The 25,269-nt window shown below is 38.8% G+C and overlaps 2 protein-coding genes and 1 non-coding gene across 4 annotated transcripts; 1 reads left to right on the top strand and 2 right to left on the bottom strand.

Annotated features, from left to right (window-relative positions):
* The first annotated feature begins 430 nt into the window (after nt 1-430).
* On the top strand, nt 431-3,020 carry LOC149830780 (uncharacterized). 2 transcript variants are annotated; one of them, XR_016432965.1, is made up of 5 exons: nt 431-537; nt 1,012-1,206; nt 1,288-1,754; nt 2,053-2,212; nt 2,641-3,020. XR_016432965.1 is itself a non-coding variant. In XM_090011873.1 (5 exons), exons 1-5 carry the CDS (start codon nt 517-519, stop codon nt 2,717-2,719), a joined length of 537 nt encoding a protein of 178 aa, XP_089867999.1. In that variant the 5' UTR covers nt 431-516; the 3' UTR covers nt 2,720-3,020. The 2 variants fall into 2 exon arrangements, 1 of the variants encoding a protein (XP_089867999.1); XM_090011873.1 differs by having other exon boundaries at nt 1,673-1,754.
* Nucleotides 3,021-7,528: 4,508 nt separating this feature from the next.
* TRNAL-AAG (transfer RNA leucine (anticodon AAG)) lies at nt 7,529-7,609 on the bottom strand. Its single transcript has one exon. It is a non-coding gene; the product is annotated as a tRNA-Leu (tRNA).
* A 2,987-nt stretch (nt 7,610-10,596) lies between these two features.
* LOC149830778 (gibberellin 2-beta-dioxygenase 8-like) lies at nt 10,597-16,849 on the bottom strand. The gene is made up of 4 exons (XM_090011871.1): nt 16,754-16,849; nt 15,816-16,246; nt 11,689-12,010; nt 10,597-11,080 (listed from the first exon to the last, which is right to left on the bottom strand). The coding sequence occupies exons 1-4, from the start codon at nt 16,814-16,816 to the stop codon at nt 10,850-10,852; spliced, it is 1,047 nt and encodes a 348-aa protein (XP_089867997.1). The 5' UTR covers nt 16,817-16,849; the 3' UTR covers nt 10,597-10,849.
* Between the last annotated feature and the right edge of the window lie 8,420 nt (nt 16,850-25,269).

Here is a 25,269-nt window from a genome sequence, read left to right as displayed (position 1 = left end):
ATCCGACTTAAACCATCTCATGTTAATACATGCAAAATAGTGATTCCCATCGAACTAAGTCAAGAAACTAGATCCCAGACCAGAACCGAATAAAAAAGTGATACCAAACTCAACCTGATCAGATTACTGGACCTACTGAGAAGGCCTGGGTCCAAGTCCAACCCATTGACAAGCCAGCTCTTGTGGTGTGATGGATGGGTACATGTTTGTAGTTTCCCCTTAGACAATCTCCCTTGTAAGAAAGCCCAACTGCCCAACTTGCCTTTTATCTTTTTTTATGATTATAACTTCCGCCACGTGCATGCCCTTCTCTCGTTTAATTTATGAAGGTATCCAAGCAGCAGTTATCGTGACAACTACTTGCATGTATATCCCCATCTTTTGACCCAACCTACACCGTATATATATTTATGTATCATCACCATAGTCAGGTGCCAAAGAAGTGCGATTTGCATACGCAAACGTTACGGGCGTTTCTTTCTTCTCTTCTTCTTCTTATTGCTTTGAGTTCCAACCATGGAGGAAATCCCAAAACAGGTACGGGGTTAATACCAAGAAAATATTAATCCTTTCTTAGGTTCTCTGTTTCATTGCCTGCCCTTCTTTTGGGGTTCTCTGTTATTTCTTGTTTTTGTCTCTTTGATTTTTTCTTTTGCAAATTCTGTTTTGGCTAGAGAGAAAGAGAGCGAGTTCTTCTAATCTTGAATGGGTCATCCTTTATTTTCATTCTTCAGAATCGGTGTTTACAGAGTTTGACCAAAAAAGGACTAAAGAGTGACAATTCGTTAGAGTTTATGTTGTTGATTGTGTGCTTGAATCGTTTAATTTGGGCTTTGGGGTCTTGTTCTTCTGTGCAATATTTATCCTTATGAATCGTCTCTTCCTTTTCTTTCTGCAATCTTCTCAAAAATCTAAAAGGAAGCCAAGAAAAAGGAAAAAGTATTCTTCTTTGTGCTTCTTCCTTTTATTCTTTTGATTGACCGCGTCTCTCTCTCTCTTCCTTCGATACAGAGTGGTGGGGAGTCATCTCCGGGTCTTTCCTGCAATTCCGGTTCGTCTGAGCAGCTCCTGAAGAAGACAACTTCGGATCGATCGTTGGGCTCTCAAAATGGACGCGAGTGTTTCGAGAATGTCATCCTGAACATGGATGATGCGTGTAGAAAACTCAACGATTACGATCCCTCACCATCGAACCCCCAATTTCCGGTCAGTTTTTCGTTCTTTTTCTGCAATTTTTTCACCATGGTCTTAGGTCTTTAACGGTTACAACATCACCACCACCGCCAGATATGGGGTTAACGGAGAACAGAGTGTTTTTTTTCTGGGAGTAAATCGACACAAAGCGATACGTCTCGGAACATGGGACTTACCGCCGACTCGATGGCGATGGTGGTAGTTGCCTTTCGTACACTCCGCACATGCGTCTCGGTTGAGTAGCGTCCGTTCATCTGCTCTAAAAAGACTAAAACGGTCGCTTCGCGACTGCCAGAGTGGTTGTTGGGCAACCAGAACCTGCCACACGTGTGCTCCCAGCACGTGCGAGAGGGCTCCGGATGTGTAGGTGGCTCATGGATGACGATGACGATGACGATGACGTGATGGAAGGGCTACCGAACAAAAGTGCATTAAACCATAACGGAGTCTTCTTCGATTTGTCTTTGTGTGTGTGAAGGTGCAGGCAAGTCTCTCTGACAAAGAGTGGATTCGACTTGAAAGGAGGGGTCAACAGGACGAATGCTCCAAACCATCTAGAGGTATTCTCTAGAATTCCAACGGTGCATTTTTTATGAAAATGAAAAGACAAAAAACTCATGATATGTAAAAGGTTTTCGTATGAACACACACTTTTGGTTGATGATTTGATTGATGCCATTATCCCAAAAGTACTGTTTTTGCTGTCATGTGGTTTACTTGTTTGTTTGAAATCAAGCCAGCATGAGCAGGAAGATTTCGTTGGTAGTTTTAAATCAGTGAGATTGAATACAAAGATTCTATTTTTTTTTTTGTGATTGACATGAAATGGGTTTTCTTTTTTGTTGGGAATTGGGGCAGCTACTTCTTCTTTGGATGATGGGAAGTGTCGATCAGTGGTTGTTCCCATCATAAGCATGGATGGATCCTTGCAGCAACGCCATGTGGGAGAGTGCAGACTGAAGAGAGCCAAGCGCCCTTGGCTCGATTCCAGAAGAGTCCCCATGATATTCGCCTCTCTGTGAGTAACCTTCCTCTGGTCTGATTCTGAGCATGACGACGCTATGGCCATTTCCCCTAAATTTCCTCGGGAAAAATGATAACGTGACCCTCGAGTGAATTTGAAAAAAGAAAAGGTCCTTACATATCATCTGCCACCTAGTAACACATCTCCTTTAGCTTTTCTGTTTGCAAGCTACCCCTGCTTTTGTAAAACTGACAGCATTACAAGGCGGAAGCTTGAGTCTTCTTCACTTTTCCTCGATTAACGTATCACTAGTCAGCCCCAAGGAGTTTGGCACAGTGGAAGGGGCCCTGGAAACTAGATGGGTGGTCACGGCTTCATTTCATGATTTTATCCAAATCCAGAGCGTATCAACCACTGGATATCTAGAACCGATCATAATATCTTTTCCTGAATCCCTTTCTCCTATGCTTTCAATTTTGCAGGTCCAGCATGGGAACCATAATGCTGATATACTTCACTCTGGCAATAGGAAGGATCAACGGTGATCATGCGCAGGCCTAATGAGATGGGGACTCCTTAAACCGTCGGATTTTCGCACGCCTGATGGCACTGGAAAAGAGAAGACATGGATCATGGAAGGAAAGATACTGAACATTTTTGTGTTTTCTTTTTTCTCTTTCCTTTTTAGCACTTTGCCATTGCAACAAGGTGTGGAACTGGTGGCACAAAATCATCAAGAAATATTGTGGGCAGACCATCTTTATACAGCTTTAATGGAGAGAGGATTTAAAAAGTGTTGCTGTGCAGAGATTCCTATTACTTTTTACATTCTATTTTGTTTAGTAGAATAGCTCATGTGCTCTTTGTGGGCGTTTGATTTGGACATTTTTGTGCAGACTTAAGGGGGCGTTTGTGAACCTGGACCCGCGTGAGAACTCTAGTCGGAATCGGATCCCCAAGAGTCTTACTCTGGTGTCCCTAGATTTTGGGATAAAACGGTCCCAACAAGGAGCTGGGTCCGATTTGCCCCTTGGGGGCATGCCTTGCAAATGCAGGACTGGACAAGCCACCGGAGGGACCATATTGTACCCCGGCAGCTTTTGTCCTGCATTGCACACACACCCCTAAGGTGGCGTTCTGTGTAGAATAATGCACCAGTCGCGCACCCCCTGGACCACGATTGGCGTGTCCCACTATCGATGTTTAAAATATAACAGCAGGGAACAAAGCGGTCCCTGCCTGGACCGCTTTGTCCCACTGATTCAAACGCAGTACATGCTCCACACGGCACTGCTTTGTCCCCACGAGGAACTTGTACCGCGAGTCAAACACGGCTTAAGGTGCATTTGATTGCCAATAATCTCAAACTCAAGGGTTAAATCCGATCTCTAGTTCTGAGATCCTTGTTATTGAGCATCTCTGGATTATGGGGCGAAAAGCCAAATTATTAGGAAAGTAAGATTAGCATGGTAACAATGGGTAAACTTTTCATGTGTGTATCATATCCATCCCCACAATTTGTGGGATTGAAACCCTTGTGTAACAGTTATTGTATTTAGCTGATTGTTCCCTTCCAATCATGGGAACCATCAAGTGTTATACCCATTTACCATGGAATTTCAAGAGAGGGGGATATTTCCTCTACTTTCTAAGCTGGGTGACAGGTTATAGGCGGGCTTTTGTCATCTTCTCGTGCTTTACACAGACCTCCAAAGGGCGCAGTCACCTCGATTGGGTTCAAAATCCGTAACTGGGTCCACCTGAGAGTTGGACCTACCATCCTCCGTCGAAGTTGAATCAAGCATACTTGAATCGGGGTCTCCTAGGCGATCCTGACCTGCATCACGTTTTATCCCAAACTAGAACCCAGTCCATCTATAACTTATGAGGGTGGTTTAGGCCCTACAACTATCAGGCTTTGGACAGAACAAGACAGCAACACCCAGTCCATCTCATGTCGAACATCTAAATTCCCGTTGGATTTCATCCATCCTCAATTATTGCCATTCACATGCAATCTTTAGTGCGTACTTGGGAAGAGTATATATATATATATATATATATATATATATATATATATATATATATATATATATATATATATATATATATATATATATATATATATATATAAGGTCCAAAATCTACAATCAACAACAATCAAAGAGCGCTCCTTCTCCAATGCTTGAGCATCTCATGTATCAGAATACATATATTTATTTTTTATAATTTATGTAGTAAGAAATATGCTTTACGTAGAGGCATGTTTTCCAAAAAAAAAAACTTGAAAAAAAGATGGCTCACAATGCATTTAAAACTTTACAATACAAAGTATTGTGAGTCATTGATTTTTAGAGCTTTAAAAAACACATCTAAACATAAAAAATTCATAATTTAAAACATTACACTCACTAAATGAATGAAAATAATCCAATATGTAAAGTCTGATCGAAGAAAAACTTGATCGTTAAGGAAGGAATGCCATCGATTATCATAAGTTGTAGATTTTGGACCTTCTTTTGGTTGGATAGTCTCCATTTCTTATATATATATATATATATATATATATATATATATATATATATATATATATATATATATATATATATATATATATATATATAGCATGAATTTGCGCATTTTCTGCTCTTTTCGACCTCTGCTAAAGGTTCCAGTTCCACTGGGCGCAGTTGAAACCGCTGCCCACATCGCCCGCGTAAGGATGCGGGCATCATTAGTAAAATTGTATTTAGCGGTGGTCGAAAACTGCCATTAAAAGAGTAACATGCAAATTTATGTTTTCCCCCTTTTTTGCATTTTTTTGCTGTGGTCGTCGGTCACGCCCTGTGATTGCATCACTGGGATATGTGAAAACGAGATATTGTAAGTTTACAATTTGCGTTTAACTCAAGAGGGCTGGCCTATTAATTAAGTGACCCGGTTCTAGGCGAGGGTTCCTCATCATAAAAACAAAAAAGAAAAGTTTTACAATTTGCTTTAACATTAGATAGTGGCATCTTGTCAGGCAGATTCACATACTCTAACCAAGTCCTTGGGCCAACTTGGTGCTGGTCCCGGGGCCCCACTTTCCACAGGCAGTGGTTAACTGACAACCGCTGTCGTCGAGGTGGTGGGGCCGACCCCGCTACATGTGGCAGCACCAGCGGGGCCGAGTACTTTGCTGAGTACTCGGACCCAACACCGGATCTGCTCTCTGCATCTTGGGGTGTTCAGATACGCCCATTATTCAGGGAACCGGAATTTGTTGGAATATGATAATGCCATAGCCCAGCTAATTCCCTGTACTTTAGGATAAGCAGATGTATTCAACGACTATACACATATATACCCATACTTAAACTGTTCAAAAAAGTATGAATAACTGACTCTACAGACGCACAAATGCAACAAGCCTGTTTGGTGCCTCTGTCAAATCGATTCCGCTCATCCCCAAAGTCATCACTATGTTCATACCCTTCCTTGGGATTTCATTGATTCCAGTCGTTTTTGATCGAATCAGACTTCATACTAGATCATTCATTTAGAGTGAAGATCGACATTTAAATCACTGAAATCTGACTTGTGTGCAGGATTTTTTTTGTGATTCAAAAATCAACGGTTGACAAAACACAAAATTTTTGTGATTTAAAAAGTCATATTTTTTTCATTGAAAAAATATGATCCAAGGGTTGATTCTTATTAAATCAACTATGCTGAATCCTCAACAGGATGACATAGGGGATGAGTGGAATTGAACAGCCTATCTGTCACAAAACTCCTTATTTTTGAAAATCCAGTTTTTATGAGGAAAATGAAAACATTTATAACAATATGAAATATAGAATATAAAAAGATTACCAAGATTGTTTTGGTTGCATCAAATAAATTACATTGAAATATGTTCAAAATATCAACCATATTTTTGGAAGAGGTAATATTTGCTACCCTCATGGGTGAGGAACCTTTTAATGAAAAACTATAAATTTTTTATTTTTTTGGGACATTTGACCTTCTAAATATGATATGTTTTTTTATAGGCAAGCTAGGGGTTAGGCCCCACCAGTTGTGCAACCCTACCTTTGGGTTTTGAACTTGCAACGTCCCCAACACAAGGTGACTTGTACTAATTGCTCCAACCAGACACGGAGCCCCCATTGGTTAATATCATGATATGTATGTTTGGTTCAGTAAAAACTAGCCTTTTGATCATGGTTGTAGGTTGTATCATCTCAATCAGACCTTATGGATACACTCAACATAGTTTATTTGGTAGCAATCATGCTTTGGATAATGTTTTTTGGACATAAAAATTAGATTTTTTAAGTCAAAATTTTTTGATACATTGCGAGTCGTTGATTTTTAAAGGTTTTAAAAAACATACATATATGATATAATCACATGATCCAAAACTTGTTTTCTAGTAAATAATTCTTATATATCATATCTATAGGTAAGGGTGGCAATTGGGTCGGGTTGGCGGGTCGTGTCCACAGGTCAGCATACCTCAACAAGAATCCGACCCGTTTATTAAACGGGTAACCTGACACGACCCAGTTAACCCGTTTAATAAACGGGTTGGGCCAGGTAAATGGGTTGGCGGGCAGGCGGGTCGGGGTCGGGTAAACGGGTTGACCTGCGGGTCAGCCGGGTTGGCATACCCCTAACACGAACCTGATCCGTTTAATAAACGGGTTAGGCGGGTCGACCCGTTTATGACACAAACTCGTTTAAGTCAAACCCGAACCCACCTAAGAGGGGGGTTGGTGGGTCGTGTCAGGTTTTGCCAGCCCTATATCTATAGGTCTGATCAACAAAAAAAGTTCAATAAATTTGAAAAATTTAAAGCTTCTATTAAGTGAGAGTGGGCACCATATCATTACCATTTTTTTTTTTTACATAAGGCCCTGTTTAAGAGATGAAGATGGTTTTTAACGAGGATGTACTTAATACCACTACCTCAGGTGTTTGGAAACCTGGTTTTTTTATATGAGGTTGTTGAGAGATAAGATGGGCCATTTTCAACTACATCCTCACAAAGATATCCTCACAAAGATGTTGACAACTTCGGCCTCATCTCCACTCCCATCTCATCTTCTCACCAACACCTGCTCCTAAACCGAGCCTAAAAGTATATAAGAAAAGACTTGGGTCAGCCAGATCGAATGGGACAACCGGCAAAAGTTATAGCCTAAACCTGATCCACATGTTACTTGAGTCAAAAGTTATAGCCTAAACCCGATCCACATGTTACTTGAGTCAGGTTCGTTTTGACCCAATTAGAGGAAAATAGAGAGCCTATACCTATCGAAAAAGTTAAAAGAAAAAATAGAGAAAAAAGGAAAAGGTTTTAAAACTAATAAACGCTATATTTGTTGAGAGTGGGATTTGAACCCACGCCCTTTCGGACCAGAACCTTAATCTGGCGCCTTAGACCAACTCGGCCATCTCAACTTTTGTTTTCTTTTTATGCTTTTTAAATTTTAATATAAAGTATACCATGATCACATTTCATTTCCTAATGCAATGAATTCTGGAACTTGGATGATCGAGCTCCAGACTCTAGTGTTTGCTTAAATACGGGTTTTAAGTCCCAATGCTTTGTTTGCTCGTGACTGGAACACCAAAATATTCAGGTTGTTAATTTGTACTTGGCTTTTACGCATGGGCTACTTGTGAACGACGGTGGACTGTCAATGGGAGTCGGATATCCAATCCATAGCGGTGCAACCAAACCCTTCAAGATAAATGGGGGTCCAAGCCCGATCCATATAATTTAAAGAGTGCTGAAAATATGCACTTGAATTGAACTTAGGTCAACCCATGTAATATCCAGTTCACTAACTGTATGCCTGTGTCAGGAAATTCGGTTTCAGCTCTCGGATCGGGTATCCGTCATAGACTCCGCCACTTAATAGCCTTATTCCTGATAATTGCATGGAAGGAAGAAGGTGGACGAATGAGGGGGTGGTGCTGATGATTTTGTTTAGCGTTGCTAAGTAAAATATCTTGTTTCCAATCTTTTTTGCTCGGACTCAATGCTAATTTGAATTTGGATCCGGGTTCAATTCAATTTCATCTGATTTTATTCGGACCAGCATTGAGATTCAGATCTAGGGATGTAAAAATGGTGGACTCGGGTTTGGATAGAGGCAATACCGAGAGTTTGACCTAATCGGAGTGGGATGGGTTCAGCCAAAACTAAATCTGGATCCGACTAACATAAAATCCGACATTTACATTTATTTGAATTCAGATTCTAGTCAGATTTGGATCTTAGTCGGATTCTGATGCAAAACCAATACTGAGCTCGGGTTCCATTATTAATCAGATCCTACTTTAGCAGTTGGATCCAATTTATCAGATTTGAATTTGGGTTATATGTCGGATAATATCTGACCCATTGTCCCTATTCGGATCTACTACTTTGAAATGGTGTCTGGATTTGGTTACCTGAATTGTTTTCAAACAATTCAAGGTCTAATACGATATTGACAACATTGCTATGGACCAGGGTTACTGGAAGCACCATAGGAGGGCATGGAGAAGCACGCTTTCCCAAAGCGCATTTTGGAAGCACAAAAGGTAGTGCTTTCAAAACATGTTGGGAAGCATAAAAAAAAATTGGAAAGCACGCTTCCCAATTTAGGGGATGGGAAATATGTTTCCCATTTAGGGGAAGCTCGCTTTTCCTTTTTTTTGTGTTTTTATTTTATTTTATTTTTTTTGCTTCCTAGGTCGCTTCTGATTCTCTTCTTAGGTCACTTTAGAGACTATTCCTGGTTCTCTTTTAAGTTGTCCCGCGTTTCCTAAAATTTTAAAAGTGCCTTGCTTCCTGGTTTCCTTTCTCAAATCACTTCCTGCTCCCGCTTCCTCAGCTGGCAACTCTGCTCTAGATTGACAACCCACCATCTAATTTTCCTTCACTCGTAGACCGTTTCTCCTCCTCGAACTTCTTTTTTTACTTATGTCATCTATGTTATACAATTTTTATAGTCTTTTCCTTTTCTTCCCACAATGCGCGAAACAAACATCAAATCATCATGGTTACTACCTACCGCTTCATGTGAAAATCCTTATACACCTCTCTACATATCATGGGAAAATTTTGTAGAAATCTGTCTGTCCTGCCCTTTCCCAAGAAAGGCCCTTCTCAATTCCAAGGGAATAAAACAAAAGGTTCCTTGCTTTCACCTCAATTCCCTGTTTTTGATCTTGTTTCCTGGCTACCTTTGTAGGGTCCAAGAGAAACGAGCTGAGGCAGAGGGAAGTGCTAAGGCTGTTTCAATTCTAAAACTAAGTTCAGCGATGTGTGGTCGGTGCCTGTTTTTCACTCGACTTGATGCTTACCCGTTTTGTTTTTCTTAGGGAAAAATCAGTCTGAGTTGAAAGATCCATGCCTATTGCTGACTTGATGCATGCCTACAATCAGTCAACCATATATAGTTTATTAAAAAAAAAAAGACCAAAAAGCGATCTCAACATTTATTTTGCATAACGAAACCACATAGGATGAGTTGTTTTTATTGATGAATGGCAAAAAACATTGATACCTTAGGGTGGTATTTTAAATGAATTTGGAGAACACAAGTGAAAGACATTCAATCGATTGAATGTAGAATAACTTACAAGAATTGTTGTTTGACATGATTCTGCCATTGTTTGTTATTACTTTTCTTATTGAGATTGATGTTTTTAAATTTCAAAAAACTTTGTTGTTTGACATGATTCTGCCATTGGTTGTTATTACTCTTATTGAGATTGATGTTTCTAAACTTCAAAAAAAAAATTTGTTGTGACATAATTCTGGCATTGGTTATTACTTTTGTTATTGATATTGATGTTTTTAAACTTCAAAAAATTTGTTTGACATGATTCTGCCTTCGGTTGTTATTGCTTTTCTTATTGAGATTGATGTTTTTAAACTTCAAAAATTTTGTTTTTTGACACGATTCTGCCATTGGCTGTTATTGCCTTTCTTATTGAGATTGATGTTTTTGAACTTAAAAAAATTGTTGTTTGACATGATTCCCCCATTGGTTGTTATTACTTTTCTTATTGATATTGATGTTTTTAAACTTGGAAAACTTGAATTGGACGGCCTGTTGCAGGTAGGTGATAATTTGAGCTTTCTTTATAATTCACTTTCATGGTTCAAATACGTTAGCAGAGGAAAAGTACTCTTTGTTTGGGAACTGGCTGTCGGAGGGAGTTTATGCATTTGGAAAAGTGGAAGCTGCTAATTCTTGGATTTGGCAGTTCCCAGTATTAAGAAGTGATAGTTACCAAATCCAGTTTTTAATGCTAATGCAAAGGGGAGACAGTCTCATCTCCTTACCCAAATGCATAAACCTGATGCCACTTGCAATAAATTTGCAGACAAACAACTAAAATGAAAATTAGCATGTCACATATTACATACAAGTACATGAACATTGAATTAACCATACGCAGACATCTTTCCTCTTTCTCCTCATCAACATGTTATCTGGCTGGCCAACATATTAATCATACAAGTTCTTGACGATGTTAAGCAGGTTTGCCCCATTTGCATTAACTATATGTACCATAATTTTATGGCAATATTGGTTAGTGTTCAACAAGCTTAAGATTTTAGGGACTGGCGAGAAATTCTGGTAGCCGTTTGCCTAAAAGAGTCTTGCCAGTTAACACCATGATGAAGTGCAGGAAGTTTCAAACGAGAAATCTAGGAAGCCCAATTTTGTGGCCTATGTTTCTAACATCTTCTTGCACTTGCTGTCTGAACTCCCCAAAGCTAAACTTCCTATAGATCGCCGGTTCTCTACAACCTTCTATTACAGTATCATAGGAGGGGCATAGGAAGTAAGCCAGTGAGAACCTTTCCACTTCTTTGTTAGCCATTACTCTATGCTCCACACTTTTATAAGCATCGTTGCTCCATGCCTGCGCATATAACAAAATAACAATAATCATAATCATGATGAAGATTATGATGGCAATGATGATAATGAATGCAAGCATTTTAACACAGTAAATACTTGCTGTAATTCTCATCATGTAAATGTTGTTTCAAATATAGAAATTTAAATAGTAGAACTTGACAATTAATTCTATACAAGGGCTCTGTACACGCAGCTAAGTGGGTCAGCTTAAAGTGTTTAGGTTGAAGGATGTCAAGAGTTCGACACCTGTGGTGCACGTGCCTCGCCATAAAGCAAAAGCAGCAGGCTCCCTGGTGGGCAAGGGAGGCAGCTGAAGGGTGTTGTTAATTGCATTTGGAACAAGCCATATCCATCTGCTTCTGACATGTTAATTATTGGTGAAGCACGTTTGGCCGTTGCATGAAATATGACTAACTTCATTACTGATGGATTTGTTTACGAGTAGAAACATCAAGAGTTCATGAAGATGTTTCAGGTAATGCCAAACTAATCATTAATTGTTTGAGTTCATGAACTTGGTCAGGTTTCACCAAGAGGACTACCCTAACCGGTTAGAGTTCAAAATTCTTAACATAAAATATGTCATAGTAAAAGCTTATATAGAAGTACCTGAAACAAGTCGCCAATGTTAACTATGAGGGCCTTCTGATTGGGTTTAACCGTGACCCATTTTCCATCTTTCTTCAGTTGCAGACCCCCAACTTGGTCTTGATGCAAGATGGTAAGGAAATCACTGTCAGTGTGAGATATCAACCCACAAACCTCAGAAGACATTGGACATGGAGGGTATCTATTGAGTCTCAGATAGCATGAACTTGGGCCACAATTATGTGCAAAATAACTTGTTCTAGATCCCAAATCCTCCGCCAATAGTTGAGCCAATCTCTGTGCTAGCCCCGAGACCACTGACGCATATTCGTCGATGGTCCTTCTGAAAATGATCAGCACATTCATGAACAATCATAAACTCTGAAATGAGGAAAAGAAGAACAGAGGCAAACACATTGTTGATCAACAATCTGCATATGAAACTAAACAGACTTGAATGATTCTAGTGGCACAATAATTTCTTGACTTGGTTATAGTATAGTTTTGGTCTAGATCATGACCTGCACTGGGCTTGGTGACCTCATGGTTGGAAATTTTGGCCGAATACAGGATTTACAAATGCAATATATGTCGCACAAATAAAATGTTGGATTCATAAAACTCGAGTACCATGGAATATCCTTAGGTAAAACAAAGAAAAGAAAATAGTGCATAAACTTGTTTGTGGGACAAATTTTTGAAAATATAAAAATCTCTAGGGGCACTGAAATGGGGCTCATAAATTTTTAATTTCAATGAGTTAGTACTGTAAAAAATTCTGCTGACACTAAATAGGCTTGACTAAAAGGTGTGATGATTGGGAACAAAAATGCAATATCCCAATCTTGTTCCATTTTGTTGAATGTGTGTGTGCGCGCCTTGAATCATACCCATGGGAACATAATTTTCCAGCTCGTACTCTTCAAATCAGACTTACCAAAAAGCTTTGGGTTTGAACGTTTCTACACATTATTGTTGTGAAGAAAAACATGAGGCTAAAGAAATGGCTTTTATAGCCCTACGTCAGTCGAATTTCTTGCTAATCAAACGCAGAGCAGCCAAGATCCAATGCAGAATAGAACTAAATCTTTGGACCTCCCAGCGACCCGAAGTCAGTCTTGAAGTAGATTAGTTGCAAGCATTTGAGCACTTTTAAATTTTGAACAATTTACAAAAAGGCACCTAACTAATCAGCTATTTACAAATAAGTACATTTCAATTATTACATTTAACTCATACTTTTACAAATTATATTTCAAAGACACGCCTGGTCTTAAATTCAATGAGTTTATCTTGACTTAATGATAGAAAAAGTCAAATTGCCCTCACTTTTTTTAAATCACCTAAGAGAGAGAGAGAGAGAGAGAGAGAGAGAGAGAGAGAGAGAGAGAGAGTCGGTTGCCCAAATACTATGCCCTGGTGGGGTTTAGGCATCAAATGGTAAAGGTTAAGGTAGAGATGGTGGCGGCTGCAAGGCAAACTCTCTCTCTCTCTCTCTCTCTCTCTCTCTCTATATATATATATATATATATATATATATATATATATATATATATATATATATATATATATATTTGAGGTATCTTCAAAATATAACTTCTAAAAACTTTAGTTTATTTTCTCATCATGTCAAGCTCAACTCACTGAATTTAGAACTAATTAAACATGTCTTGGAAATATAACTTCTAAAAACAGGTGGTTAAATGTAATAATTGAAACGTTAGGCATCTATTTTTAAATAGCTGCTTAATTAGGCACCTTTTTGCAAACTGTTCTTAAATTTTTTTAACAAGTCAGCTATCCTCATGTGTGGTGAATGACCTACATGTAGAAGAAGCCAACTTGTTCAAGAGTTTATCTGGTGGGTATCAAATGCCACCACCCGGTCCCATCCAACCCTATAGCATAATTAACTTGGGGGAGCTGGCACGACTTATGCTACCCAACTAGGACATGTACTTATTAGGGAAATCCACTACACTAAAAAAAAAAAAAATGAAGCATGAACCTTTCGGCATATGGTTCATGATTTAGTCTAGTCTTTTGTGATTTTTACTATTTTGGCATATGGTCTAAGTATTGGAATATGCATGAACCTCCAGACTATTTTGTTCTCTCTAATCAGGTGATCATAATCGTTATTTGATGTCGACCTCTCCCTCATATCTATCCAATGAGGTGTCACATTGGTGGGCGATATTTCTAAATGTATAGTTGGGAAACCTCATCCTAATTGTGCTGACAAAGATGTGACACGTGTCATTTCAACCGATTATTTTGGCTAAAGCCAGTTGAGATGAGGGCCGGGCTACTTGTGATACACTGTCATACCACAAACTGGGATGGCAGTCGACCCAAAAAAACGGGCCCCGCCTTGTCTTGTCCTGTTTGAATCCCAGATAGAGGATTGGGGATGCAGGTTAAAATCAAAACTTGTGCAGGAACGGAGGCAGGGATGAACTTACTTTTGCCCCGGCCCTGTCCCCGATCCTTGTTAAAAAAATTAGTATTATACCCTTTTACATATTATAAAATCTTATATATATTTCTAACCCTAAGACAAAACTCTTTCTCAAATCTCTCATTTCTCTTTTTTTTTTTTCCTTCTCCTAACGAGTTAAATGAGCTCTCATTTCTTTTTTTTCCTTCTTATAACGGCAGAAAATCTAGGAAATGAGGGTCCTGCCCCTGCCTCACTCTATTTGGGCCAAGGATGAAGGACATTAAAGGAAGAATGGGGGTGAGGATGGAGGTTAAAATCAAAACCGGTGTGAGATGAAGGCAAGAATAGAAGGCAAAATTTTGAGACCGAGAAGGGATGGAGACCTTGTCCTTCACCCCCAGACCTGGTCTACTGCCATCCCTAACCACAAAAGAAAAAAAGACTAGAAAAATAAAAAAGAAAAAAAACCAAGTGTCCTTAACACCACTCTTGTTTGCAATAGATTTTGATTAATCACAATCACAATACTTTTTTAAAGTTTGTAGCATAAGAAAAAGTACAAATTGTAATTATGGTCTATGGTTTTTTTTTTCTTGAAAATTGGTCAGGTTGACCTTGTGACTATAACAATCACAGCTTCTACTTTCTCAAGGTTATAGAGCTATGACCAAAGTAGACATATGTAAAGGGAAAAATGAACTTTTTATGCATACCATGCCCCTTTGAGATGAGCTGAGGCAACTGTTGGTTTTGAATAAATCAATGAGCAAGATCAATTTTAGCACGGCCATAAGGGACAAGGGAGTATTGACATGAGACGCGTGCATGTTTGCTTTGGGCACAGTTGAAATTTGCAATTATAGTTGAGGACCCAAAAGTCTAATTGTTGGTAAAAAGGTCGTGTTGTAAACAACTTTCACAATATTCAAGGTAATTAAAAACATTTTTCAGGTGAGAATTACAATCACAACTTACACTTTCTGGTGTTTTGTGAAACATAAGAAAGTGGTGTGATTGTGATTTGCAATCACAAAAAGCTGAGAAAATCCAAGAACTGCACGCATGCCCAAGATCCAAATCATTCTTCATGACCCTCCGGGTGTCCTGGTTAGCGGGCAGAGGTCCAATAGCCCCATATATCTCATAGCACTAAATACTCTTTCAGGAAAATGCAACATTTGTTGCCAGCAAAGCAAGATGTTTCAGGGGCTCCCGTCTTCCTCATGGGTAGTGGGTCAAAGCAAAAGTGAACAGACCAAATTTGAATCCTAGAACTATTGTTGTTTAAGATGTCATAAATGCACTGATCCTTCCATCAGATGTCGATCCTAGCCATTCAACTGATGGATAAGATTAGTCCACATTCTCACATGGAATGTGGATTAATCTTAACCGTCCAGATGCATTGGTCGGACGGTTAGGATCAACATATGATGTGTAGCATCACGTCATATGATCCAATCCTTTTCCCTCATTCAAACTGTATATACTTATAAGAAAAGACAGAGGAACCAAACATGGTAATATTTTTCATCTGTCACATCTAGGCATGCATAATGGATGCGGTTCAAAAGGCTCACAACGTACACTCCATGAGTGTTTACTGTTTCCATATTTACGGATACAGTGGCAGAACAAAGCACTCTAGAGATCAGTCAAAAAAATATTATATGCGCATATGATTGGAAGAAGTGTCGGGAATTACCTCAGGGTGTTGTTGGGATAGGTTGATTCTGAACACTTTGTGAGAGGAATATGGAAGGCTTCCGACCATGATAACTGTCGCAAACTGGCTGCAGAGGGAGCACCCCAACGGTATGTATGTGAAGAGAATTCCAAAAACTTCTTGTTAGACTTCTTTTCGAAAGGTTGCCTGAAAACCTTGGCCTGTTCACCCCTCATCCTCTTCAAAAGATCTTTGGATATGCCATGATTCACAACCTGAAAGAACCCCCAGTCTGATGAAGCCTTTGCCATTTCTCTTATGCAGTTTTCTTTTTCTTGGCTGCCCGCGTTCAGTTGATCAAGGTCTATCAGTGGCAGCTCACGTTCTTCGACGATGGCCTCATGATTCTTCATGCGTTGTTTCTCAAATAAACTCTTGTACGCCTGCTGCAATGGAGGGTTCGGGTCCATCTAAAGAGAAAATCCAAAGCAAACACTAAGGAACCATACAAGGCTGAAAATTAGTCAACAACGATTGCTGCAGCCTTTTGGATAATTAGAAAGTATTGGGCTGGGGTTTAGGATGAGGTAAAACAGTGTTTAAGCTGCTATGGTATTGGGTTAACATGGTCAAATTTTTCATGCACTGTTTACAATATTTCATCGCGTATTTAGTAACATATATTACACAAGAAGATGAAATATGTACCTAAAATTTCGAAAGAAGTCCAATAGTGAACCCATAAGAAGAAAAATCAATTTTGTAAGGTGCAGAACTTTTTTTAAGCTTAAAACACAAATATGTATCTAAAATGTGTTTTAAGTTTAAAAACGAGTTCTGTACTTTAGAAATTTGTTTTTTCTTATGGGTTTACGACAGAAATGAGAGTTGTACAAAAGGCTGCAGAAGGAAAAGAACAAGAAAATTATGGAGCAAGTTGTAAGAACTATTTGGAGAATCCAGTTGGCTTTTCCTACCTCATAAGCATGTCCGGATGTGTTGTTGTGGATAAGAATCATTTCCTTTGATGAATATGTCATTGCTCGAGGAACCTTATCTTCTACTTCAGTTTCTTGCTTACACCCGAGAGAGAGAGAGAGAGAGAGAGAGAGAGAGAGAGAGAGAGAGAGAGAGAGAGAGAGAGAGATGAAATAAATTACAGCTCAGCATGAGTGAATTACTTTGATGTTAGGGGGATGGAGTTTATTTGAAATGACATTGTTATGTAAAACCACAATCAGAACAGAAAGAACCATATAATATAGAAGAGATTTATGTGGTTGGGCACTCAGACCTATGTCCACTGGCAGAGGAGTGTAAAATCTACAAGCAAGATGCAAGGCAATATAATAACGAGATAAAAAGCTCTCAAAACCCGTATCTTCAATACACCCAAAACTCTAATACCCAACTCCGAAAGGAGGTAGCAATATATATGACAAAGGACACAAAACCTCTAGCTGGTGCAAAAGGGAAAATTACAAAAGTAGCTAGACAGATCTTGGGCCTATTGGCCCAAGCCCTCCACGACCACCACAAACCTCATTGAAAATTCTCATATTCTCAGATCGGGTCCGGAGAGGGTTTAGAGATCAAGACACCCACACAACAGATATGCTAGCACTTCTCGCATGCTGAATGCAGTTCAGTGTGAAATAATACATTCGTTATTGTTACTTAAATGCAAGTTAGATCTGCAACTGGTCTGGGATGTGACCGCCTGTGTATGAAGCTCCTATCTAGTTCTGGTAATTGTGAAAGCCAAACTGTTAAATTGAAACCATGCCTTTCATGGCTGTACATGATGTGGTTAAAATACAATTTTGGTGGTGCCTGAGGAAACAGTACGCACCCATTTATTTGATGAAGAGATAGACTCTTATAATTAATGCAGTGCATCAAATTTATCCTACTCTAGAAATCAACCTTATCATGAGTTAGACCATACAGGCTGATGAAGGGGCCCATGTGTAGGTTTCTTGGGCATAATCTTCTCACTATCAGTTTTTAATAACTGTACCAAGGATTTGCAACAATCAACAGCCAATAAATGAAAATCATGTATAGTCATGATATCTAAGAATTGCGACAGAGCGCCGACTTGCTATCGGTCATTAATGGCCTAGTCATGTCGGCAATCAAAATGTCCAATGTGCGTTAATTGTCCTGTGTTGAGTGCCATGTCAACCTCCCATACAAGTCCAATATCAGAACATAAGATCCCTCTCTGTTCAATTAAGCATATTAGGAGCATAACTTGTGTGAAGGAAAACCTTAATTAGATAAAGGTACATAGTTAAATCTTAGATGGGATCTCATGGTTTAGTGGTAAATTCTCTCCACCTCACTTGGTGTGTTATGTTCGGAACCAAATTATGTGAGCAACACCCAGATTCACTAACAGGGAAAACCCAGTTATAGGCTAATTTTACCCCCCAAATTCACCATATACTTTTACTTGCTACCTATCAAAACCATGTATATTGTGAAAGAGGTATACTGGTGTTCTTTTACCATCAAGAAGATGGATTAGTGGGTACTTCTCAAATCATTTGATACAGTGTCAGGTGGGACTTGGCCTTATTATTGAAAGAACTAGTCGTTCAACCAAATACGTACCCAGAAAAATAATGCACATACCTTCAACAATATAATGAATGTTAGGGTGTCTGCCGGAGCCCAGCTTGCCTGGAACAAAGGTAAAAGCGAAATCCTCCAAATCATAAACCGGGCAAACTCGAAAGCCTGCAAAAAGTGAGCCATAGATAAAAAAACATCAGAAAAGTCGGATATTTTACAAATATAATGGTTCACATGCATGTCCAAAGTCCTGCCGTGCATCCTGAAGCACCAACCTTTTTGGCGAGGGAGGATCAGGTACAATGTTATTGCACACTTTTGGTGTGCTGCTGCACCTGATCACCCTCCATTTTTGGCATACAGCCTGTCAGCTATGGGGCCAAGCAATGATGAAGGGTGATCAAGTGCAGTACACTAAAAGTGTGCAATTAAATTGCACCTGATCGTCCTTTTTTTTTGGCTTACTGACGAAAGGAAAAATAATAATATTCCTGGAGAAGCACTGCCTTTAGGAATATTATTTTAAAATGGAACTTTAGCAAATGTGTCGACATATTTCATGAACATATTGGGTGGTGCACCAATAGCGAAGGTTCTGATAGAGTATCCAGCCTTCCTTTCTTTTTTCCCCTTTATTTTTGCCCAGGAGACCTGGCTTAGACATTATCATTCTAGCAATACACAAATCGCACTCGATCTTGTTTAGTTAATTTTGCATAAAAGGGTTCTGCTAAAACGGTAGAAATCACCAACTAGAATTTTGATGCATACATAAATGTAGAAAAATGTTGTTTTCTTTTCCTTAAGTTGGTTGTAAGAACTATTCTGAGGGGAAAGAAAAGAAGTTATGACACTACATTAAAGAGTTTGGAGGAGAAAAGAGAGAGCACATCGGAGACATCATATGAAATACCATTTTGTAATACCACAAAATTGCCACCCCTCTTTAATTGAGTGGTGTCGGAACGGAAGTGTTTTAAAATTTTGATCAGGTTAATTTACACTATTTTGAACGTGTTCCGCACTTAAACTTATGAAAATAAGCCTACCCAAAAAAAAGAAAAAAAAAGGAAAGAAAAGCTTAACACTGTCTCTCCCTGTAGTCTCGATTTTGTCATAGGCTAATCTTTTGACTAGGAAAGATGCGATCATTTGAATTAAAGACTGCAGTGATCTTACATGCTTTTATTCTGATTCCATGCTTAATTCTGATTTCTACGAAGCATACGTAATCAATACTGCTGTTATAGATGCGGATAATTCCATGCTTAATTCTGATTTCTACGAAGCATTCGGAACTTATAGCCGGTCTATGACAAATAGGCAACATAACGCTAATGCAAAATGACGAAGTGAAAGGAATCTGAACGTACATGCGAAAACGGAAACTGATAAATTTAGAACACCAAGCACCAAATAAAGAAAATAAAAAAGATGACAACGTATGTAGAAATTTGAAAACAGGAAGGCCAAGTCAGTGAGAGGGATGGACTGCAGTGTGGTGTTGGGTAACAATCTGATTTTGTTATATGCACGTGCATCTCCGATGCAATTTAGCACGGCATACACTATGTATGTTGGCTCCTTCCATGCCCTAATCTTGAAGAAGCTGCAATTCTCACAAATGTGTTAGTGGTACTCGGAAGCTCATTAAATGATTGGTGGTCAGTCTGTGTTAAGAGAGTCATGATTCCCGTCATTGTAATGTTCAGAGGGGACAGGTTGTGATCGTTAGGAAGTCGTTTTCTTCTGCACTGTCGCTCCGATTTTCATACGCCGACCCCTCTGACATGTTCTCAGAGAGAGAGAGAGAGAAGCATCGCCTGCCTGCTGCACCCTTCGTTCCTGTCTGTGGCTCGTGAGTATCTCTCTCTCTCCACACATACACACAAATGTGCATGCACGTTTTTGGGTCGTGTACGTAACAGAAACCAGAGTTGAGGAACTTTTGAAATTAAAAGAAAGGTTATAACAGTGAAAAGTATATGCTCTAAACTGGAGGCCCAAGTACATCTCTAAAAAAGGAAAGAAGTTAAAGAAATTAAGCACCTGAGATCAAAGGAATGGAATGGTAAGAAACTGGCGATGGGAACCCGACATTAGAAAAATGAAAAGAGAGAGAACACTGATGAGGAATTGTAGGATGACAGATATTTATAAGAGGGGAGGGGGTGAGTGGGTGGGGGAGAGAGAGAGAGAGAACGACAAATATTCAAAAAGAGCGTAAGTGGGGAAAGAGGGATGTGACACTAATATGACAGTATGGTGAGGAAGGACGAACTCTGGCTAAAAGTAAAAAGGGTAGTGGTTTCGACGAAACAACGAAATGCCCAATTCAGAAAAGTGGGGGATGTGCGTCGCAAGAGTTACGATAAAATATATGGCCAGAGAGAGATATCCAATCATGATAAGGATATGACCGTTTCTTTGGTCAGATCCTCGCCGTCCAACCGACAGATGAGTGATCCGACGATAGCGTAAGGTGCAATGTGATTGCACATTTTATTGTGCTGCTGCTCCTGATCACCTACCATCTTTGGGATACAGCATGTCAGCTGTAGGACTGTGTGGGGCCCAACAGTAAATGGTGAGTTGATGAGGTGCAGAAGCCACATTGCAGCTGATCTCAATTCGTATTAATATTGAGATGTGATTGTGGGGGAGGCCCCACCCACAGTTTCAAAGTAAAATGCAAAGTTCTCAAGTGAGATGTGCTGTTCAGACTGAGCGTCACAGTTTTTTTTTATGACGATAAACCCTCGACCACCCTGACTTACGTGGCCCACCTCTGAAAGCTACAGACCACTAAGCATAACAGTTGATCGATTAGGTGCAATATGATCTGATTATATATATGCTCCACTTTTTTCTCGTTTTACCCTGTTAGGCCGTTTTAAAAATCATAGTTTTTTGCATTTTATCACATCTAACACTATAGGTTATCCGAATCTGACCTGTATACAGGGTTTTCTAGTAATCCAAAATCAATGGCTATGAAAGCATCAATTTTTTCTAGCTCATAAAAATACATTTTTTGTTGAAAAAACATGATCCAAGAGTAGATTCCCACTAAATTGAGCATGATAAACACATCTAACTGTTTAGATCTATCATAAAACACTTCAACCTATGGGGCAGAACGGGAGAGAACGAGAAAAGTAGCCCTAATATGTTCAGTTTTCATGTATATATATATAGACACAGAAAGAGATTAATATGCTGGTTCTGCCAACTTTCCCTTTCAGACCCTTCAAAAATCATACTTTTGGTATTTTTTCACATAACACTATAGATGTGATCTATAGGTTTTGTTTAGTGAAAACTTTTGGATCTCTGTAGTTTTTTCAGTGATCCAAAATCAATGGCCATGAAGGTATCAGTTCTTTCCCGCTCATAACAATATGTTCTTTTATCTAAAAAATATGATTCAAGAGTCGATTTCCACTAAATTGAGCATGATAAACACATCTAATGGTACAGATCTATCATAAAACACTTCAAACTATGGGGCCTAACTGGGCAGAATGAGAAATGGAGCCTAATATGTTCAGTTCTCATATATATATATATATAGGAAAATTAATACCTATTGGTTTTTGGTATTTTTTTAAAATTTTAACCTTAAATTGTGATCTATATGCTTGTTTTTATAGGAATCACTTCTTTATATATTTGATTATAGGAATCACTTCTTGGAATATTTGATTTCAATGCATTAATAGGTTTTTATAAAGTTTTAAAAATTAACTGCCTACAATTTTCATAATTTTTTTATACTCAAAATGCTATTTTTTTCATCCAAAATACATTATCCAAGTGTCAATTTCTAGTAAATCAATGAATACATCTATGAGGTTGGAATTTCTTAAAAACAAAGAAAATCCAATATCATGTTTCATTTAGGACAGTGCCCATTATGTAGGTTTTCATATATATATATATATATATATATATATATATATATATATATATATATATATATATATATATATATATATATATATATATATAGAGAGAGAGAGAGAGAGAGAGAGAGAGAGAGAGATTAGTCGGCAACTTCCGTGAAGCATCCAAATCAAAGGGGTGATGGAGGGCCAAGCATTGAATGCAGATGCAAGTCGGCAAACTTCCTCAGCCAACAAACCACGTGGCCCGTCCTACCACCCTTAATATCCATGTCGGCATCCCTTCCCCTCTTCCTAAATCGCCCTAAAACTTTTCTCCTCAGTACTTGCCTAATCTTTACTTACGCTGTGGAGGCCTTAGTGGACTGGCCACTGAACCGTTATCCCACGAAAGAGCACGGCCTTGTGCATTGCTTGATTGACTCCCAAGTCCAACCTCTACATTGGAAACCTAACACACTGAAATTTAGTACATAATGGGCTGTATTCGTCGGTCTCATAGGTGGCTCTAACCTGCTACTGTGAGTGGTGCACACTATTCTCTTTATCTGTGAAGACCGTAGTCAGCCGATATTTGGTAGACCGAATTGTATAAATAAAAAATATATCATATATTTGAAAAATATTACATTATAAAAACACTTTTTTTGCCGCAGTTTTACTCCATATATCTGATGGGAGCCTCTCTCCAATGTCACCAAGTTTATGGGACATCACTAGTCTGAAACCCAGAGAGATGCACACATCCTTTACCTGGTGCACTCCTTGGTGGGCAAGGGTGGCCTGGTGTTTTACTGCCAATAAACCCCATGAGTGAGGTGGTTTTTTCCAGTTATTCAAAGATAAAAGAAACTCCTTTTTTTGCAAAGTTTTATATTATTCTACTTTTTGTTATATTTCATATATTATATATTCTGGAATTTCTTCTGGGATAGTCCAAGGGAAACAACTCTCCCCTTCCTCACCCACCTCCTCACCCCTCTCTTCACCTATTACAAGTTGGCTGGCCTCCGGTTAGTAAAACCCTTGAGGTCCCCCCAAGACCACCGAAGAGTACACCCAGCTTCGACCTTGCGGCAAGGGATGCCACCTGTGAATTTTGAACTTGGGCATCCCGTCAACTTAGTAACATTCACAAGTTGCCCCTACCAAATGAGGAGAGCGGGCATATATACTGGTATTTTCCTAAGAAAAACTATATATTTTCAAAGTATAGCAAGATTTTTCCTCGCTGGTATTTTTCCAATAATGATTTTTTATGAAATTGAAAAGCATATGCCTCATGTATTAGATAAGTTCCATTTGAAGTTTGCACTTGTGGAAATGTAAGGATATTTGGCCATAAGGCCATCAAGGAAATGATCTTCAATTAAGGAAGAATTAAATCTTCCTTAATGAGGAGATCCAAGACCGTTGAGAAGGGGGTCATTTCAACGGTTTTGGATCCTTAATGTTTGCATGATAGGTTGGCCCACCTCTCATGCACATATTTGGAAACTATCAAATAAATGTTGATAGTTAAGGATTCTGAGGAGGGGGGGAGGGGGTTAATTTGTAAAATTTAGCATTTTTTATTTTTTATTTTTTTATTTTTTATTATCTAGATAATAAAAAATTTTGCTTCATTTTTTTATGAATTCTTAGTGTATGATGGCGTTCTCATGCATTTTTTGAGAAGAACAGTATTTATTTCATCAAAATCAGAGTTCAAACAAACCCAGAGTGAGCCCTCTAAGTTCTAGAGACATTGTGGGCATTTCAGGGTTGTTTTAGGGACATTTTGGTCACCAGGGTCAAGATTATCCAACTTCAAATTGGCCCAGCGGCTCAGTTGACTAAGTGGCATGATATGTAAATCTTGGTTTAGGGAAGGTTAGGAATGGGTCCTAGGAACCATTTAGTAATATTTTGGCATGAAAGGGCAAATCGATCTTTGCATTGCCATGGTTGCCGCCCAGATAGACCAACCCTAATAGGGTTGACCTTGTCAGGGTCAGAGATGGTTAAACCTATTGTGTGGCTTGGTCCAGCCCTAGTTGGCCAAATTGAGTTAGACCGAGTTAGCCCAACTAGGGGCTTCTTGGGTTTGGCGAGTCAGGATCCAGGTGGATGATGGCTGGGTCCGGGTCAGACCTGGATCCACCCTTTTTTATGAGAAAGAGAGGGGAACACACCCCTCTCATCTTTCTCTCTTTTCTCCCCTTCCACGCCCTAGCCTACCCAACCTCTACCTCATGCCTCTTCTTCTTCGGTTGACCCTCTCCCTTTCCAGCCATTTTTTTGATGATCGACGATAGTGAGCATTAGGTCTCTATCTCGAGGGTGTTTTTTCCAGTCTACATGAAAAAAAAAACCCAATGAAGAATAGAGGTAAGCATCATAGTGACAAATATGGCGAGAATTATGAAAATCTCATGATAATATTGCAAGAAATTGTCTGCCCAATGAAGAATAGAGGTAAGCATCATAGTGACAAATACCGCAAGAATTAAGAAAATCTCATGATAATATTGCAAGAAATTGCCTGAAAGTTTAAAACGTCAAATTCTCGCAAGATTTTCAAAATATTGCAAGAATTATGAAAAAACATAAATACCATGATTTAAACACAATATTTACACTTTAAACAATTATTTATCGCAAAAAAAATGTGTACTTTTATTTTTAAATAAATTTTATTAACATTTTCTTATAAAAAATAAAATTTATATTTTTAAATTTATTTTTTATTGTAGAGATTTTGCAGAAAAAATGCCAGATTTATGAAAAAATTTCAATTTCTCTCGAGTTTTTGAAAACTAAAAATTGCCGTTTAAAACGTTTGTCACTATGGTAAGCATACAATTTGATAGCTTGTACGGACACACACACACACATTGACGCCAATGTGCCAATGTCGCCAACCCACTGCCACCCCAATCCAATATTAAATAAAAAAGTATGTGGTTAGCAGTCAAGTGGCATCTGACATGTCAGAATCAATGATTGGAAGGAATTCCCTCTACTCT

The sequence above is a fragment of the Nuphar pumila genome, chromosome 7, assembly GCF_984573655.1.
Source record: "Nuphar pumila chromosome 7, dmNupPumi1.hap1.1, whole genome shotgun sequence".
Lineage (NCBI taxonomy): Eukaryota > Viridiplantae > Streptophyta > Magnoliopsida > Nymphaeales > Nymphaeaceae > Nuphar > Nuphar pumila.
Note: the sequence above shows the minus strand (reverse complement) of the source record. Positions and strands in the feature narration are given on the sequence as shown.

Bases quoted from the DNA above. Each gene is read 5' to 3' on its own strand.
- LOC149830778 (XM_090011871.1), bottom strand. From the start codon at position 16,816: ATGACATATTCATCAAAGGAAATGATTCTTATCCACAACAACACATCC. The intron at 16,247-16,753 runs GTAGGAAAAGCC...TTTTCTCTTTAG, and splicing joins CATCCGGACATGCTTATGAG to ATGGACCCGAACCCTCCATT. The intron at 12,011-15,815 runs GTAATTCCCGAC...GATCATTTTCAG, and splicing joins TATCCCAACAACACCCTGAG to AAGGACCATCGACGAATATG.
- LOC149830780 (XM_090011873.1), top strand. From the start codon at position 517: ATGGAGGAAATCCCAAAACAG. The intron at 538-1,011 runs GTACGGGGTTAA...CCTTCGATACAG, and splicing joins TGGAGGAAATCCCAAAACAG to AGTGGTGGGGAGTCATCTCC. The intron at 1,207-1,672 runs GTCAGTTTTTCG...GTGTGTGTGAAG, and splicing joins CATCGAACCCCCAATTTCCG to GTGCAGGCAAGTCTCTCTGA.